At 39.0% G+C, this 18,971-nt stretch overlaps 1 protein-coding gene across 2 annotated transcripts in view; it reads right to left on the reverse strand.

The window, feature by feature from the left end:
• Positions 1–226: 226 nt before the first annotated feature.
• BAHD1 (bromo adjacent homology domain containing 1) overlaps positions 227–18,971 on the reverse strand; it is a 69,542-nt gene continuing 50,797 nt past the window's right edge. For both annotated transcript variants that reach the window (XM_070940113.1, XM_070940122.1), the window contains exons 3-7: positions 18,328–18,689; positions 12,977–13,136; positions 7,253–7,329; positions 5,025–5,116; positions 227–3,449 (exon numbers count right to left, since the gene is read on the reverse strand). In XM_070940113.1, the coding sequence (XP_070796214.1) occupies positions 3,260–3,449; positions 5,025–5,116; positions 7,253–7,329; positions 12,977–13,136; positions 18,328–18,689 (881 nt within the window). In that variant the 3' untranslated portion in view covers positions 227–3,259. The remainder of the gene's footprint in view (positions 3,450–5,024; positions 5,117–7,252; positions 7,330–12,976; positions 13,137–18,327; positions 18,690–18,971) is intronic.

The raw sequence follows: 18,971 nt of genomic DNA on the forward strand, positions 1-18,971 counted from the left end.
ATGTGCATGGTTCATCCAACTTTAAAAAATAAATGTATTTTATATACCACTATTTGTGAGCCACTTCAAGTGTATGGCAGGATTATCCATTTAATTAATAAAATAAACGCAATGTCTTTTCCTGTTACTGTGCAGTCACACCAATACATACAGCACCCGTAATAAAAACTAGACAACGGCTTTAGTTTTGTTTTCTAAGTCAATACAATTTCTCAAATTTATTTTTAAGAATTACTTCTAATATATCTTTTTCACAGAAGGAGAGTATAGGGAATGTTCTCATTCCATCTGTAAACACTGAAATACAGATCTGGGAAACAAGGGAAGAGACACAAAAAGTGCATTTTACAAAATTATCAACTAAAATATATTTTACATGTATTACATTTCAATTTAAATTCTACTGACTGCATTTTCAGTTTCAAAAATATTTCCATATCTAATAGATTAAAAAAGCATGAAATATTTTCATTGAAGATAAGACATTTCAAATCATTTACATGCTGTCTGCAAACAGCATAAAACAACTACACAAATCTTTAAAACAATATTCTTGGCCTGAAGTAGATTCTGACAATTAATCAGAAGCAGGGAAGGTCTTGGGTTTCTGTTCTCCAGAAAAGGGGCTCCAACCCTATTTCAGAATTGGGTAGGTAACTATTTTTTTTAAAAAATATTTTGTTTGTTTTTAGACTACTGTTGCTTTCCTGCCTGGAGAAGCCAGAGAAAGGAGGGAGAGGAAGTAGCAACAGAAATCAAGACTTTACAAAGCTGCTCTGTTTCTGAAGCTACATTTCATCGTCCTTTCATGAGGGCAGGAAGGCTGCCCTGAATCTGGGTCTCAAATCACCATGCTGAGGATTCCAGCCACCACACCATGAATTCTAAAATATCTTTTTGGGAAGAGGCTCTCTGGCACTACAGTTTCTCTCCCATTTCTAGTTAAGAAGAAAGAAAAAAAGAATCCGAATCTGATTCTGCATAGATCAGACTAGCCAACTCTTCATACACACTCCAACCCAGATCATTGAAGAACTGTCCCTTTATCTCTACCTTTCCCTCCTTGACTTGGCAAATGGAAGAACAGGCCATGGCTGCAGAGCATATAATACTGCCCCCAATGCTTACCCCTTCCATCATACAGTTCCCCCTCCAGGGTTGCTTTCCCCTGCATGAAGAAAAGTTGCACGGAATCTTCGGTTCCATATACCTGTGCTGTCACAAGATATGCTTTGTAGCCCTAGTTAACCAAGAGCCCTTCTATGTGCCCAAGCAGCGGTTTTGATAAAAAGGAAGCCACTACTCTGACACTAGCAAGCTTGGAAAAATTCATGCTCAGCCTTAGGGTGGAAGATTCCTCCTCCAAGCAGGAATATACCCATTCCTGATGGAATGCAATCATTACCTGATCTCTGCTATCCACCATCGGTTAGACTTTTTCACAGTTTTCCCCCCATCATTTCCCCTCTTTGGTATGTAGAGCAAGTCTGCAGGTACCATTTGTGTCAACACACAAGAAGCTGAATATGGTAGGGCTACTTTCTCCAGAACAGATATAGAGCACTGGTGGCCAAACTCTTGCTTCTAGCCTGAGGGTCAGAAGATATAGTGCTAACTCTACTTGAAAAGATAACAATATTAAAGCCGTAGTACACTTCGATAATAACTGAACACTAATTAAATCTCCCTTACCCCTTACAAAAGGAAAAAAAAAAGCAACTACATAGGTCCCTAGTTCAGGTGAGCAACTCTGGCTGTCAGCAGGTACATGGACTAATACAGTGTTGATTCTCCTTTCGAATTAGTGCAATCTACAAATGGAATCCCAGCTTGGTGTTGACTGATTGGGTGGACTCTTCTTATGCTGTCCTTTGGTTTGCTTTAGAATTAACTGAAACAGCTTTGTGTTAAAGCTAAACTAAAGTATTCTAAGAGCTATACATGTAAGGCAAGAGGCAGAAGTATCTGTGAGAATCAAGTAGCAGTTTCTCAAAATGCAAACCTCTCATTGGCCAGTTCCTTTTGGAAGCCAGAGTCTCACCATCATGGGCATGTTCATATGTCAGTGTTAAGATATTCTGGGGTGGGTGGGAGAGAAGAGAGGTAGGCAGGCAAAAACAGACTCAGTTGGGTTACGATGCCTGTTTCAAAGACTGACACTCAAGCACTATGCACTATGCTATCGTTTCTTAACTCTGGCTTCTAGCCCTCCCAAGTTAGATGAGTGTGCAAATCCAGGTTCTATGAAGACTGTATATGAGAGTAAAGAAAATGGGATGTGGAAAGGAAAATAAAATAAATTACCTCTGCCCAAATTAGGCAGGCCTCTCTAAGTTTGTGGAGAGAAGAGATCAGTATCGTAGCAGCTGTTATTTATGTCTCAAACTCTGAGAACTTTTCAAGTGCCACCTTATCACCCTCACCATTGCTGTGCCCAATAAGCATGATCTTTAAGGCTGGGCCTGTTTCCTGATATCCTGATTTTTATGGCATTTATTCGGAAATAGGTCCTATAGATGTCAATGTAAATTAATGCTAAGCAATTGGCCTAGAGCTTCAATCTTAGAAGGATATGCAGCTTCTCATAATGGTGTGAGGTGATCTATTACATCTTTCCCACTTTCTGCTTTGAAGCAACAATTGGACTGGGCAATCACACAATACAAAATACTTGAGTCCTTCTCAAGTAGTATGCATGTAGAATATGAGAAGTTTTTCAGTGTATTGATGGCTCCCAAAGCAAGGTCTCATCTCCATTTTCAGTATTATACTAACCAAAAGGATATATGTCCTTCTTCTTTTTAGAAGGACATGACATCAGGAACCTTTTAATAGCTTGATTTACTTCTACACTGAAGTTTTCCTTCAGTATGTTCTACTCATCCCCAACAAGATTGGCTCTAGAGTCAGTTTACTGGCTTTTATCCACTTTTATCCTCCCTTCCCCCCTCCCTCCAGTATATGAAGCTCATTGTACAGATATATAGATATAGATTTACAGAAGCAAGCACCTATATCTATATACAGACACACATTTCTTTATAGATATATATTTCCACTTATGCTTTTTATATGAAGTGCTGTGCTTTGAAGATCTGCCTTAATAGGAAATCTGCTCCCAGATGTAGAGGACTGAGTGCTTCGGGGTTGTTATGCAGTGCCTGTGGGCAGCACTCCACCAAAGGAGGCCCCTACATGGACAAAGAGCTTAGCCTGCCTAATGGCCTGCTATCGTTGCTCACTTAACGCCACAGTGGTGTTACTGTGGATTCTTCAAGATGCGTCCATGCCTGAAATCATAGACGTGACGGCAGAGAAAAACCAGCTCCGGATCAGTGTCCTCTGGCACCTTGCGATGGGCAGGGGTGGAATACTCTTCAGAAGGAGGCACCATCACCGTTTTCTTGCCTGGAATCCCTTCCACGCGACGCTTTGCCAAGGCACAAAATCTGCAAGACAGCCAGGTAATGATGCTAGTGGTTATTCTGACAGCACTTTTCATTCACTCAGCATATTTCATTCACTCAGGGATTTATCAAATTTTACTTTTATTTAGTTATTTAGTTTTTCCAATGCGAAGACTCTGTTTTCTATTCTAGCCATTATGGTTGCCTAGTGGCAAGTTGCCTAGTGGCTGTGTGCTCTCTCATACACATATATATGCACATAGTGAAAAATCTTTTCCCTGCCCCAAGCCAAAAACTGCTGAGTTTCAAGAAAGCTATATGATGAAAAAGGGAGTCATGAGCCTTCCTTCCTCCTTCCTTTCACTTAGTGATACCCCTTCAAATCACTTGACAGTGGGACTTCAGCAATCTTTTGCTGTTTGCCCATCAATCAGCTGTTTGACAGGCTACTGGGAACCCTGGTGGGCCACCCAGAAGGCTTCCAAGGGCTATATAAGGTCTACAAGCTACTGTACAATAACAATAGTAATATCAATAGCACTTAGACTTATATACCGTTCTATAGTGCTTTACAGCACTCTCTGGGCAATTTACAGTGATAGCATATTGCTCCAATAATCTGGGTCCTCATTTTACTGACCTTGGAAGGATAGAAGGCTGAGTCATCCTTGGTTAGGATTGAATTCCTGGCAGTGGGCAGAGTTAGCCTGCAATACTGCATTCTAACCACTGTGCCACCATAGTGCCATAATCTTGCAGTATGATAAAAGGGGAAGAAAATCCCACAGTAGATTACATTGCTCTTTTTCTTGTAGATTTGGAGCTGTGGGTTCCAGATCTACAAAAGTTGGCTCAGGATATATCGGCAAAACGTTTGAGGAAAAAAGTGAGTAAAAATAACAGTATGGTCCCATTGTTCCTTCCCATGCATCCCTACTCCAAGATCAAAAGCACAAACATATTTATAAAGACATTTGGATCTGGTACATTTTATTCATTCACTTATTTATCTCGTAGTTCTTGTACACTGTCAAATGACAGTGGATGTTGCAGAACAAATACATAATGCAAAAATATCCAAACTCATAAAAATACAGCAAAATCAATACATCTGGCTGAAAGGCCAAATAATTGGACTGGAAGGGCCAATTGTGCTTCCGTATGTTTTTTACTGCTATGTCTTCAGCAGGGATAGGCAATCTGGGGCCTTCCATATAGGCTGAATTACCAAACCTGCAACCCTTGCTGGGTGAGGCTGGTGCAAAACATAGACCAATCCTTTTAGTGATCTAGGTATGCATATGCTAGTAGGCACATACAAAAAATATCTGGAAAAAAAATGCCAAGGTGATCTCATTAGGACATCTGTGAAAATGCCACAATAGCTTGATTATAACATGTCAGTCTATGGATCATCTATCTCTCCCTCCCTCCCTCCCTCCCTCCCTCCCCCCTCTCTCCGTACTAAAACGATCTGTGATGCCCAACAAACCACAACTACCAAGAGAGATCGGGAGAGAGAAAACCTTACCAATAACAAACAAACAAACCGTCTTCCGGAACTGTTCTGAGGGAGCACAGAGACCATAAAACAAGCATGGTAAGAGCACCACCTACCTGCAGTACTCTGCAAAGGTCAGAACATAGCACTTTTCCTCTATACAGGCCACACTGTTCTCATCCTGGTGTCGGGATGCAAAGATCTCATTCTGCAAGAAAGTGTACAAGGGGATCAGAGTCTGGCAAGGACATTCTTCTATCGCATGTTTTTGTCTGTGGTGTGTTAAAGTATATATCTTATTTTTACATGCTCTTCAGTTTACATCTTTAAGCCCAGTTCTACCAAGAAGTAGGTCGATTGTACTAGGAGACCAACATGTGATGATTTAAACATTAATGGTTACATTTTCAAGTCACATATAAAGCATTCAGAGTGTGGGTTTTTCGTTTACCTTCTGGAGTGTAATCTTCTGAGCTCATATACTAAGTGAGGCAAACTTTTCATCGCCGAGATGCACATTTTAATCAAAGAATATATTTACTGCCTGAGGGCCCCAGGGATTAGGCTACTAGTGTGGGGTCTAATGTTTTATTAACAGGGGTGGTTTAAAAGCAAAAAAGAAATGTCAAGGCTACCGAAGGCAATATTAGTCTCTGTTTTTTTTAAAATGAGATACTGCACTAAGTGTCCAATTAGCTGACTTCTATGTTATAACATAGCAATAATGAACACATTTGTTTATTTAGTAAATGTATATCCTGCTTTTACTTCAGGAGCTATAGGCAGCATCAAAGCATTCCTTTTTCTAATTTTCTTCTCACAAGAACTATCCTGAGGTAAGTTGATCTGAGAAATAACAATTGGCCCAAAGCTACCCAGTGAACTTTCACATCCGGGGTAGATTTGAACCCTGAACCTGGATCTCTCTGGTCCTATCCCAGCACTTAATAGCACATCAGGTTTTTTGAAGTTTAAATGCATACATTTAATGACTAATAATTTCTACCTCACCTTAGTTCCTTAGATGTAGGGAAAAGGAGGTGGATGCCAGTACCGGTACTTATTCACATTAATTTATGAGAGAATTTACAACAACCTATCAATACATTAAGTTATGTAACTGTTATACCAGGCATTTCATGTGTGCATGAAAAAACAGCACTTTAAACAGCACTTCTTTGAGGAAGCTAAAAAAGAAATGTAATTGAAATAGATTATATATTAGCATTTATATTTTATATGAAATGTAAAGTATCTAGCTAAAATGGAAGTCTGCCAGTTCAGAAATATGCAGAGACATTTCACAGCCTTCAACTGCCTATTCATCCGCTTATATAATTTGACCAGAAGAAGGCTTCATTTTCAAGTAACTCTTATATTTTAATTTCTGGGATCAACCTGACAACACTTTAAATCAATTATGGCCTTTTCTTCAAAGTTCTCACTCCCTCAAAGCTCAATTTTAAACTAAAAGGCAACAGCACTTATATTTTCACTGGGTTAGTCTAGAAATTTTAGATCTGAAAGCATCAAAGCTGGTTGGATCATCCTATCAGGGGGTCATTGTATTTGGAATTACAGTTAATAATAGAAATAGCTAGTTGGGGAGAGAGGAAGAGGTGATTTTTTTTTTGTTGCTACTGAAGTCTTAACAGAGAAAAAGAACACATAGATGGACCAAAATTACCATAATGATAGAGAACCTCTGCATTTATTGTACTATAAAACACTAATCTGGGAAAGTAGCACTGTAACAATATGCTGTAGGTTTTAGCAGGGGGAAAAAAAATCCAGCCTTTAAAGATAACCTTGCAGTTTCAAAAGCGAATGCTTCCATAGTTTTTCGTGTCTTAAAGTGAAGGAAAGCCAAGTTTAAATATGAACAAGAACTATTCTGTAACAAATTCACAGAGATAAAAGGACACTTTCAGCGTAATTTAGGATTGTTTATAAAATTATGAATGTTTGGGGTGAGGTAATGGAAAGTCTTTAAATGTCTTGCCACTCAAATTACTTCTCGACTTATTCCAGAGGGCAGCTATGTTAGTTTGGTACAGCAAAAACACCCAAGGCAATAAATGTGTTAGTCTTTAATGTAGTCTTTGCTACTTTTTCCGGCTTATGAAACAGTGGAAATGTTCCCATATCTAGAAAGAAGTGGCCCAACTGTAAAATAAACACTAAGTATTTGTTAAAGCAGGAACATAAAATGATCCTCCTTTTCTTTGCAAATAAGCGATTAAAGAAGGATTAGAAACATCAGAACCATCACATCAAGCAGTCTTTGCTGACTGGTTTTAATGTCCTGGACTTCCATTCCTGATCATCATGGCCAAATACTCACCTGATGCATGCTAGAATTACGGCCTCCCTGAGTGTGCTCTGGTCTATAATACCACAGGAGGCTCATCATCAATTCCCCTAGAAAGAAATGAAGTAGTTTTTCTTTTTTAAATACTCTAACACACAAGCATGAAGTAGAACATAAAGACAGTCTGCTTACCTCTAATAGTGCTCACTAATGCATTCATACATATAGGAAATGCCTCCATGCATAACCAACACTAGTAGCTAGTGAGAACTGCAGAAGATGTTTTTAGTGGGAATTTCTCACCTATCTCAGTTTCCGCAGATTGAAGAAGAACAAAACAGGAAAAAAGTGCAGTCTACTTGAGCAAAGATGGTGTGCGGGTTGTATAAGCAAACTATTATTCTCATAGTTCCTTGTGCAACACACATTTGAGTAATTGAACAAAAGGTGGATCATTTGCCCTCAATGAAGTTCCAATTCTAATATCAAGATAATGATGTTCAATGAAGGCCACACAGTCCACAACTTCTTGCTGTTTTATATGGAATCTAACTCCCCAAGCTCAGAGCATGAGAAAAAGGTTCAGAATAGTTGCCCATCGTCCCACTTCTACTGAGGGAATAGCTCTTGGAGCGTCAAATAGGACAGTGAGGGCTACATGCAGTTTTTACATTTCTATGATATAGAAAGCTACAATTACAATTACAATTACAATTTTGCAAAATACAGACAGTGAGAGAATAAGAAAGGTTCCAGAACAAGACTTAGTATACCATTGGTTGGCCAGGAGGCAAAGGCTGTATAAGAAGACTTGCTGGACCATGACATGGCAAAGAGGCTTTTTTTCCCCCCTGATCAAATGTAGCAGAGTTATAACTGTCACTCATTTGGAAAATCATTTGCACTGACACTGGGAAACTCTTCATGGGCTCCTCACATCACAGAAGCAGTTGAGAGGAAGGGTAAAAGGAAGCAGCACAACCAGCATAGTTGCCCGAAGTCTGACTGATGTCTGCAAGCAAAGGGATTACTCAAAGGGATTGTGTTTGCTTGAACGGCAAAAAGAAATTAGCTTGGAAAAAAAGGCTGATGTGAGTTTTGTGATATTTTTTAACAAAATTCTTTGTTAAATCAGAAACAGAATTGATCAATACTCAAGGAATGAGGAGTGCAAGCTGAGGTAACTGATAACAACTTTAAAGTTAAGAAGCTATAGAACTGTTCTTTGAGTTTTGCAATCAAACAGGAAAAGACAAGAGATGAATGATGAAATGGTGATTTAACAGAGTAAGAGGCGATGAGATCATTGATAAAAGGAGAGAACACCAAGCAAGAAATGATCACTTCTATATGGTAGGCAAAATGGTTGCTAAATACATATGTACACAATATAAGGAAAGTTTACCTGACTTCACAAAAAAGGAGAATTTAAATATACACTGTGATGGACACTGAAATGTTCCAATTGCCAAAATACAAGTAGAAAAAGAAGCCTCTTTATTAGTATAAGCACTGTTCGGTCAGGTTGCGAGACATAGTCCTTACTTGGAAAGAGAACTGCAAAAAACCCATGCTGCTATCTGAAGGGTTGTTGGGTTAATTCCCTTCCTTGTCATGTGTTAGGAGAACTATTTATTGTGGGATGGTTAGGCAATGTCTTGTGGATTAAACACTGATATCCTAGATTAGTTGCAACATGAATGAGGAGCGAGTTCTTCATTTTTGTTGATATACAAAAACAGCTGGTCCACCTGACTCCAAAACATAGGACTGAACTTTGTACATAACTGAAGAATGCCAAAAATTCTAGATGATTAACGTAAGAGGAGCAAACAGGTGACACCCATATTCATTAATTAGGAAGCTTTTGCAGTGGGTAATTCAACTAGGATGGGGATGTCAGTTGTGAATCCTCCAGGAAGATTCAACCCTACACAAGAATGAAGTGTAAGCTGCACAGGTGACAAAGTCAGCTTTTCAGATGATGATTGTGGAGTTATAACTGAGAACAGTTAAATACAGAAAGCTTTGTGGACTAAATCCTGAAATAGAAACTGGCATAATCCACAAGTCACGGTATTTATTGAGCCAGCTGGGGAAGGCTTACAGCATTTTTCCAGAGTATTCTGGTCAGTGTGAATCTAGAATTGCCCCTATGAAGGGAAACGATACAGCAGAATGCAAATAAGACATCTCAAAGCCTGAACGATGGAGAAGATGAAGGGTTCTATGGATCTGTTTTCAAAGATGGATTAAAAAGAGCAACAATTGTCTCTGACAGGTATATTTGGATAATCAGAAGACAGAGATGAGTAATCATGGTATACCTTAGAAACTAAAGAAAAGAACATCTACTAAATGATATTTCCTGTGTTGTAACGTTTGAAATGGGAGAACAGGCATGTTGTAAATCAATTAATACAAACCAATTTTAATAAAGGCAGGAGGTTTTGAAGAATCATTATCTACATTTTTCTATCACATTGAAGTACTTCAGTTTCTTAAATCCATCTCTTTTATCATCTCTAAAGAAACTATTGAACTAAAAGCTTTGAAGACTAGAATATATGTGGCTGACTTTACTGCAAACTTCTGGAAGATCTCAAGAACCTTAACATGAAGAATAAGGGAAAATGACAAACAAATCCTTAAAAAGATTGTGCTACATACTCAAATTATAATAAGAACCCAGGAATCTGATGTAACAGCCTCTCCTTTAATATACTAGATTTAGTAAGCCTGAGATTTGAGAAGCATCTATAATAACAGAATTTGGTATCAAGTGTTAAAAGAGAAGATAGTATTAATACCCTTAAATTTCATGCATGTTCTCAAGGTAATTTGTAATTCAGGAAATAGATGCTATTGAGTTAGGAGATAAATGAAAGAGTGAAATAGGTGGTCTGATTATGTGGAAAAGTGTCAAAGTGATAATGCTCAGAATCTGAATGAACATATGCAGGCAAAGTTTGAAGGTATCAGTGGTGATGTCCAATGGGGCAGATTGGTAGAATTCACATTGAAATCTGGTCCTTAAATGATGCCACTGGAAAGATAACAATGCCAGGAAGCAAAATAGAGAAACAGGATCTATACTAGTCTATATAAAAATCCTTCAACAGAGGAGCTGTAATAGGAAGAGTTGAGGAAGTTCCTGGCAACTCTTAGTAAGAACAGGATGACCTGGACTGAGAAGAACATGATTTCTTGGCAACTTGTCTGGACTGTTGAATCTCTGTGTTAGAAAATCATTCAGGTTCTATCAAACCTGAAGGCAAGGAGAGAGCTATGGCAAATGAATCCTCTCAAGTGATGCAGTTGAATGAGGCCCAAAAGAGGACACATTTGATATAGTATCACAAGAGGGACTTTGTACTGAAGACTATTTTTTAACCAGGAAGATCACCGGACAAACGACTGGAATGGGAAATTCAGTAACGTGCTTGAAATAATAAAAAAATAGTATGAGATCAGCACACAGGTTGAGTCTGAACCCATAAAAATGGTTAGCACTGAAGATCAAATTGGAGCTATTGATTCTGAAGTGACTGGCATAGTTTCCACTGTCATTATCTCTGAAGCCCAAACAGATATGAGAATGACCTTCTCCCGTAAACAGAGCCTCACACTTGAGCAAATGGTGTTTTTCAAGCTTATTTAACAACCAAGACAGCATTCTATGACATGAGGCTCTCTTAGTCTTAGCAGGCAGAAAGAATGGTTGTTGATAGGGAGCAATTTGCTAGCCTAGTTTTTGAAGTGTGCCTTTGCCCCACATCTTCAGAGGATTCCTTCAAAACCTTACCTCGGTGAAAGATGCAGGGGAGCAAGCAAAAATAGTAAAACAACATCTGAATCACTAAGCACATTTTTGAGAAGGGAAGAATCCAGATGATGCTAAAGTGTCAGAAGGAAACTAATGGAAGCAATGGAGAACATTCTCAGATGTGGATTGGATGTTAAGCTTCCAAAGAAACCATCTGCAGTTCTAGAAATTTCCATTACTGACTCTCTGAAGATTCATCACCCAACGTGTGAGATGCACAAAGAATCATGCCACCTCAATCCATAGAAATGTCAGCCTGCTTTGCAATTGAAAGAGATGTTAATGTGAACTGAGTGCCCCATGCAAACCTTCTAATTTTCTTTTGCCCCTAGCTTTACTAGGCATGTTTGCATTTTTAAAATATGTGGAAATAATTCTGAGAATCTGTAAACATCGTGAACTAATTCAAATTCAGCACCACAAACTGCCTGCTTGTGTTGCATGTTAACAGTACACTCCCTTCCCCCACATCCTCAGTTATGGAGAGATGCAAGTATAGTCTAACTGGCTTCAATGAAAGCATTTTGAAAATGGCCCATCTACTTTCATCAATAATACAATTGATGGAGATCCCTAACCACTAAACCAATGGGGAAGGAACAACCTATACCCCCCACCCCCCAATATTTTTATTTCTTATTTCCAATTCTCTGGCAGCATGATGACAAACTATAAAGAACATTAGCCTAATTAGAGGTTCAAAGCATTCTGGCTGTGGAAATATTTTCTGGGAGTTGATGTTAACCTGGCAAAATCAGTGCAATGGCTTCCAGGGTGTACGTCCCTAATTATTAGAACCAATGTCTAAAGTTTCTTAGGAAATAAAGTAAGCTGAAAAGCTTCAGAAAGATTCTACTTTGGAGTATTTTTTGGGGGTGTGTGTGATGTATGGGTGACTACTGACCAACCGGATGTAATTATCTGTTGTAAGAGACATAGGCAGTTTTGCCCATACAAAATCTAATTCAGGGACAGAGTTGTTTACTCTTGTCTTCATTTCAGAGCAGAAGCCTCTGAATGCCTTTAATTTTAGTAATAAGGCACCTATTTGCCAACTTAAAAAAAGAGCTGCCCTGATTTTGGCAAGTTGACATCAGGAACAGCAACTCCCGCAAAATATTTCCACAGCAGGAATATCTTGAAACTCTAATTAGGCTAACATCATCCGTAGTCTGTCATCTAGGAAACAGAAGATAACTTGATTTCTTTTTACTTGATTATTTAGTAATACTAAACAAAGGCCACGATGTCATAGAAAAGAAAATAAGAAATAAAGATAATTTTGGGATATAGGCTGTTCCTTTCCCATTGGGCTAATGATTAGGGATCACCATCAATTATATTCTCCCAAAGATGCTTTTTAAAAAGGCAACTGGACTTTGTTTTTCCTTGAAGATGTTTTGCTTCTCATCCAAGAAGCTCAGTCAGAACTCAGATGAGATGCAAACATCATCAAGGAAAAAAGTTGCCTTTTGAAAAAGCACCTTTGGGACAATCATGACCTGGATGGCTGAGAATGTCTATAGGCATCAACTGTCTTATTAAAGTGATGATGTGAATGAAAGAAAGCTCCACAGGTTACCAACTGGACTTCCAGGTTAATTTAATTTCTTATCTTGGATCTTCCTGACCTGACCCAAGCTTGCAAGTATTACCATCATGGATACAGATAGGTTGCCTGAATCATTTATATGCCTTTTATATTCTAGGGATTTCTGTCACACTGGGCCTTTGGTAGACAGGTACACAGGGAATGATATGCAGAACGATTGTCAGACACACACACACACACACACACACACACACACACACACACACACAAACACACACACACACACCACTCCCAATTCCACAAATCTTTTGTAAACAAGTACATTATTACACAGCTAACATCCATCATATAATTAACCATTATGTTTTGTGCTCAATACCTGTTTTGGGGTCTTCCCACAGGGCAGATATCTTAGCCACATAAGGCATCGATTTCTTCCGTGGCCCTGATTTCAGAAGGACTGTATCCCGAACCCGAATGATTTCTCCATCTCTTTCCACGGCCTGGTAGCTCTTACGAACAGCTGGTTCTGGCTCATTCTACAAATATTGACAAGAGAGAGCGCCAAGAAAAGGAGTGAGTCTGCAAAAACAATACTGAGAAACAGACACCAGCAGCCTCCACTAATCCACCTACGCCAAGTAGACAGCTTCCTGCCAAAAAAGGGTGTCTTTATTGCTAAAGAGCCCGTGGAGAAGACGGATCATACAAAACAGCAGGATGCTTCTCTCTTCCCAGCGGGTTAATTTCAGAAGCAAAACATGCTGCTCAAATGAAAGGTAACGATTACTAAAGCTGAGAAGAAGAAATATTCAAGTCACCTTACTTAGTTCAGATTCATTTTAAGGACCAAGGCCGGACAAAAGGAGAGCTTCTTCATGCCTGGCTCTGTGGGAGACTTTAGGGCTAATACCCCATTAATCCATTTTAACCTGTCTGGTGTAGAAATCATTATTGTGTGACCACTGATACTGAACTGCTCTTGGCTGCAAAGAGTTAAACGATTGAAGGACCATGCCTGCTACACTTTTAAATCCTTATTTGCTGGTTCCCAAGATGTGCATTGAAAATAAGTTTTGCCATGTGAGAATTGTTGCCAGATATTTGTTCTACTAGAGCCAGTATGGTTAGTGGTTAAAGTACAAGGCTAGAAACCAGGAGACTTTTGAGTTCTAATTCAACCTTGGGCACCTAGCCAGCTGGGTGACTTTGGGTGAGTCACTTTCTCTCAGCCTTAAGGAAGAAAGATAAATCACTTCTGAAAAACTTTGTCAAGAAAATGCAGGGACTGTAACCAAACATCTATGTGTGGACATATGTGGATAATCCTACATAATGAAATCTTTTTGTGCTATTACATTTCTTTGCCCACACACATAATAAAGATCTATACAAAATGTGTGTTATAGTTAGAAGTTTCAAAATAGAAAAATTGATACCAACTCTAGCTGTAGTATGTACATAAATGCACACTTTTATATAGATTTATCCATAGATAACAGTTCTCCTTCTCTCACTGCTATTGTACATTTCTAATATGTTCCATGTATTACCAGAAAAAGTATGTTGCACCATATTTCCTGTGCTTTTAGAATTCCTCTGAAAATAAGTTTTCAGAATGTTTACAATGCTGTGGTTACAAAATAAAACGGAATTGACGAAAGAAATCTGTGAGAAATAAGTTACCAATCTTGATATTCAAAGTAATAAGATCTGGAATAAAAATGATACTCAAAGAAAGAATCAAATTCGGGGGGGGGGGGAGGGAGAGGGAGAGAGAGAGGTGCCGGACAGGCATTGGTATGAAACACTGATATGAGATGCGCTCCCCATCACCACCACTAAAGTTCTAGCGACCAATGCCATTTCTGTCCCATGATCAAGTATGAATCCTGATGGTAAGATTTCATCTAGAAATCTGTTGTTGCTAATTTCCCACCACATGTTTGAAGAAGGAAAGAGATTAGAAACAAGGCAAGAATTGTCCAAATGGGAGACAATGTACTACCTCCCTTTTTTAAAGGCAGGTGGCATTATGCCTGCCCCACGATGATCTCTTGGAGCTAGCTGCTTACATCTCCCCATGCAACCCAAACAAGCCAGAAAGGACATGCAGGAGGCAGATTTAGTATTTCAGGGGATTCAATCTACTTCCTTGGTTGGACTCCACAAGATCAAATGTTTTCTAAGTAGCAACACCAAGCAATGTCTCACTCTCTGAAATGGACTCTCTCCATTGGCATCCAAACCAGAGCAGACAGAGGTTACTTTATCTGCAAGGAAATTTTCTCATTTATGCGGGATATTTGCAGGGAGTTTGTTTTACCCATCCTCTCTTAAAAGATTCTGGGTCACTCTGAACTTAGTTGCTAGACAGAATCAATGGACACAATAACTGCAGAGGAGAACTTTGCTGTTTGTATTGCCACTGAAGAGGTCTCAAAACATGAGCTCTTACCAAAGTTTGGTTGTGGTTTCTCGTTTTTGGCCACAATCAAACATTTTTTTCAGTCATTTCATTTCACTCAACTCTTCAGAAAACCAAGATATTGCCTGGGACATTGACTGGACAAAAGTTCCATGGGAGTAGACTCATTTATTACTCTGGCTAGATCCATGCATTTATCTATTATGTCATGAATGGGTGTAGTTTTATTCTGCACAGATCTGTGTTACTGATAGATGTTGGAAATAAAGTTGCCCATGAAGCCAGCCATATATCTACAGGATTATAACTTGTAAAAAGTGGCCATGGGTGCCAAAGGCAAATATAAATGAGAAAATCTGAACTGAGAAAAGATTGCAAGGGCTGAATTTCAGAAGAAAAAAGCATAAATAGAAAGCACATTTGAGTACAAGTAGTCTTCCACCTATATCCGAACCAACAAATGGGCCTCAGAGTTCTTCCTTTCCAAGCACTGCCATGGTCATGTGACTGAGATTTGGTCACTTGGCCACCGATTTGCACTTACAATCAGTTGCAGCACCTCATGATCACCATTTGTAACCTTCCTTGCTGCTTCCTAAGAAAGGCAATGCAGATTCCAGTGGAAAGGTTGCTGCTTGCTGGAGTGTGTCTTCCCCAGCCATGCACCCTTTCCCCCCAGCCTCATTGCACTGACATTTATTTATTTATTAAACTTATTTATTTGCTCCCCACAACTCGTATTGAAAGGTCTCTGGATGGCTTACAGTATTAAAACATTAAAATCCTGACGGATAAATATTTCTAAAACAATAAAAATGAAATCATAGTTAAAATAAAATTAAACGATGGGGAGGGAAGGAAAAGGGTACCCGGTGGTGGTGTGTGTGTGTGTGTGTGTGTGTGTGTGTGTGTGTGTAGGATTGCCTCTTAATCTATCAACCACCTCCAGTGTGATGCTCCCGCATTGGGGCTCCAAGCTTCTGACAGAGCCAGAAGAGCCAGGAACTCAAGGATAAAAGCAAAATTAAGTAGTACAAAATCTGGGAACAATTTTATGATTGGATAGATAACAAGAGGGTAGGCGAGACAAATGTATAGTGTTAGAACAAAAATATAGATGTTATTATAGATAAAGATATGTTTAAGAGATAAATAAATATGCAGAAATAAGGGAAAAAGTATTACTATCATATCATATTATGCTTAAATAGTGAACAAAGCTTAAGAACTATATGTCTATATGAGTACTAATATTACTGTAAAGTGACGGAAGATGTATGGAACCAGTGATGTCATATCTATGTCCAATGGTTTTTTAAATTTTGTATTACTAATAAAAAACTTTTTATAAAAAAACAAACAAACAAATGCTGTCCTAAGTCAAGGACTACCTCTAAGTGATTTTATAGAATACTTTGTTCTGTAGAGCAGGGGTCCACAACCTCTGCTCCGTGGACCAGCACTGGGCCGTGGCATGCCAGAAGCTGGGTCGCACAAACAAGTGAAGCCCCATCTGTGGGATGCTGGCAGCGTGCGAAACCACGCCCCCTCCGGTCCATGGAAATACCTCTCTCCACAGAACTGGTCCCTGGTGCCCAAAAGAATGGAGGCTGCTGCTGCACAGTTTTACAGTAGAGAAGCACTTGCCTCCAATTGCAGATTACAGAACTCCATTAAAGTCCATCAAATGATCAATTATTTAGGGGATTGCAACTAATTGACTCATAAGCCATTTTGAAGTGTTTACAGAATTTGAATATACAGTAACTCCAATGTCATATTTGGTGGCAACATGGGTGAATATTAGTGGTGCAGTTTTAGAATCTGTCTTGCAGATTTATTTATTTTTTTTGTAAAGATATAGTTGTGGACAATCATCAAACCTTAGTAAATTTTTAAACAGGAATTCTACCTTCTTAGGGTTCAGCTTTTTAAAAACATTTTTTCATCCCGCCTTTATTATTTTTATAATAATATACATTTATAAAGTATTTATAATTTACAAATATTTATATTTGTATAGTATATTTCTATACCTGTATTTCTATAATTATATTTATAAATTAATATAAATTTATAGGAATTTATAATAACCCTGAAACTGACGTGCATACAGAATGACTTGCTGTTCGGAAATATCTCTGCCATTAATGAGGCCCAACATTGGGCTAGAACTATATACTTTTTTACTTAAAGATTTTAAATCTTTTTAAATTTAAATTAATAATTTCCCCCTTTCTAATTCCTGCATTTTTGACCTGAGAGACAAGTTTATTTTTATAAATAGGCAACTATCATACCTAATACTCCTTCCTCCTCTTAATTTTGTTACAACAACCCAGTTGGCCCGAGAGAGAATCACTCGCCCCCACGCATATATATGTGACCCCCCCCCGCGCTCCCCCCGCTTTTGGCACGGTGGCCCCAGTAAGCCCGTTTTTCGCCCTCCCCAGGCTCCAGAGGCTTTCTTGGAGCCTGTGGAGGATGAAAACAGCCTTCCCACCTCCCCCCCCCCGGAGGCCCTCTGGAGGCTGGAAATGGCATGTTTCCCAACTTCCAGTGGGACCGGAAGGCCCGAAAATCAGGTGGCTGGAGCGCTCTTGCACGCTGGAGCTAGGATAGGGCAACACTTGTGTGCCCACAGATATGGCTCCACGTGCCACAGGTGGCACGCGTGCCATAGGTTCACCATCACGGCACTAGACCAAACTGGCTTCCAATATTAGGACAGTTATTTTATTGCCTAAAGAGAGATGGCTGATGTTTGAAGACTTTGGTGTGAACAGCACTCTGAAAGAGATACAGTACTTCCTTAACAAGTATAATATACTTCATTTCAGCACCTAATATTTATTTCTCCTATACAAATGTGCATATGTATAAGTATAATCTATAGATTTCCAGTTTAACTTAGTTTTTAACAAATCTATTATTTTTCTGATTTTTTTTTTAAAAAGATCATTTAAATATTTTCTAGGAAAGTGTTCTAATATATTTTTCAGACAAATTATACTTTAAAAATTATCAGAGCAAGACTGTTAAGTCAAAGACAAGCTATGACTAGCCTCTTTGCCTTGCTACCTTTGCTGAGAAATTGCTACAAGGCATTCTGCTCCTGTCCCAAATAGCTAAGATTTAGATTGCAATGATTACAATAAAGGTAAGATTCTTTTCTTCCTACACCAAAAGGCAATAAAACATTCTGTCACAAGCAATCCTGATGTAACCTAAATTGTTTTTCTTCTTTACTATAAAACTGCTTCTTTATTTATATATAGAAAAGTCATTTGCAGAATGCTTACCACAACATAGACAGCCTTCTCAGATGCCGCTCCAATGGGTATCCAGCCATTTGTGGCTCTCCTCCGGTTGATCCGTTGCTGCTTTGGATGCAAGTGACTTCCAACTGTTTTGCTGTCGGATACGTGCAAGCAGCTAGTGGTATTCCGGAGGCCAGATTTAGAGCCGCTGGGTGGCTTGGAGCTCTGCGGGCATTCACGGGCCATAGTCTGGGGCTCTGAGTTTGGCGTTTGTAAGTGAGGAACAGGTTCTGCAGCTGGTGGCACACTGGGTACCGGACATCCTGAGAGAGGATGGGCAGGTGAAACGGGATGTCCTGCCACTGGGATTGTGAGGCTCAGCTGGTCCAGGGACTTGCAGCTATCTACAAGATAAGCAAGAGTTGAACAACTAATACAAGTTTTGCTTTTCAGACCAAGATTCAACCTTTACAATTTCTGCAATAATTCCCAAGAGGAACATTGAAAAGCACAATTTAACCACAACCATATTATAGCCAGAACTCAAGTCTCACATTTGAGAATTACCAGAACAGACATCAAAGTGATCTACTGGCCATATGAATATGTAATATTTTTGTCAGTTGGCTTCCATCATAATTAACTTAGCATTCTTAGTATACAAAATGTATGACATCTATATCTAT

The sequence above is a fragment of the Pituophis catenifer genome, unplaced genomic scaffold, assembly GCF_029215685.1.
Source record: "Pituophis catenifer annectens isolate HBS135680 unplaced genomic scaffold, rPitCat1.0.hap2 SCAF_1, whole genome shotgun sequence".
Classification (NCBI taxonomy): Eukaryota; Metazoa; Chordata; class Lepidosauria; order Squamata; family Colubridae; genus Pituophis; species Pituophis catenifer.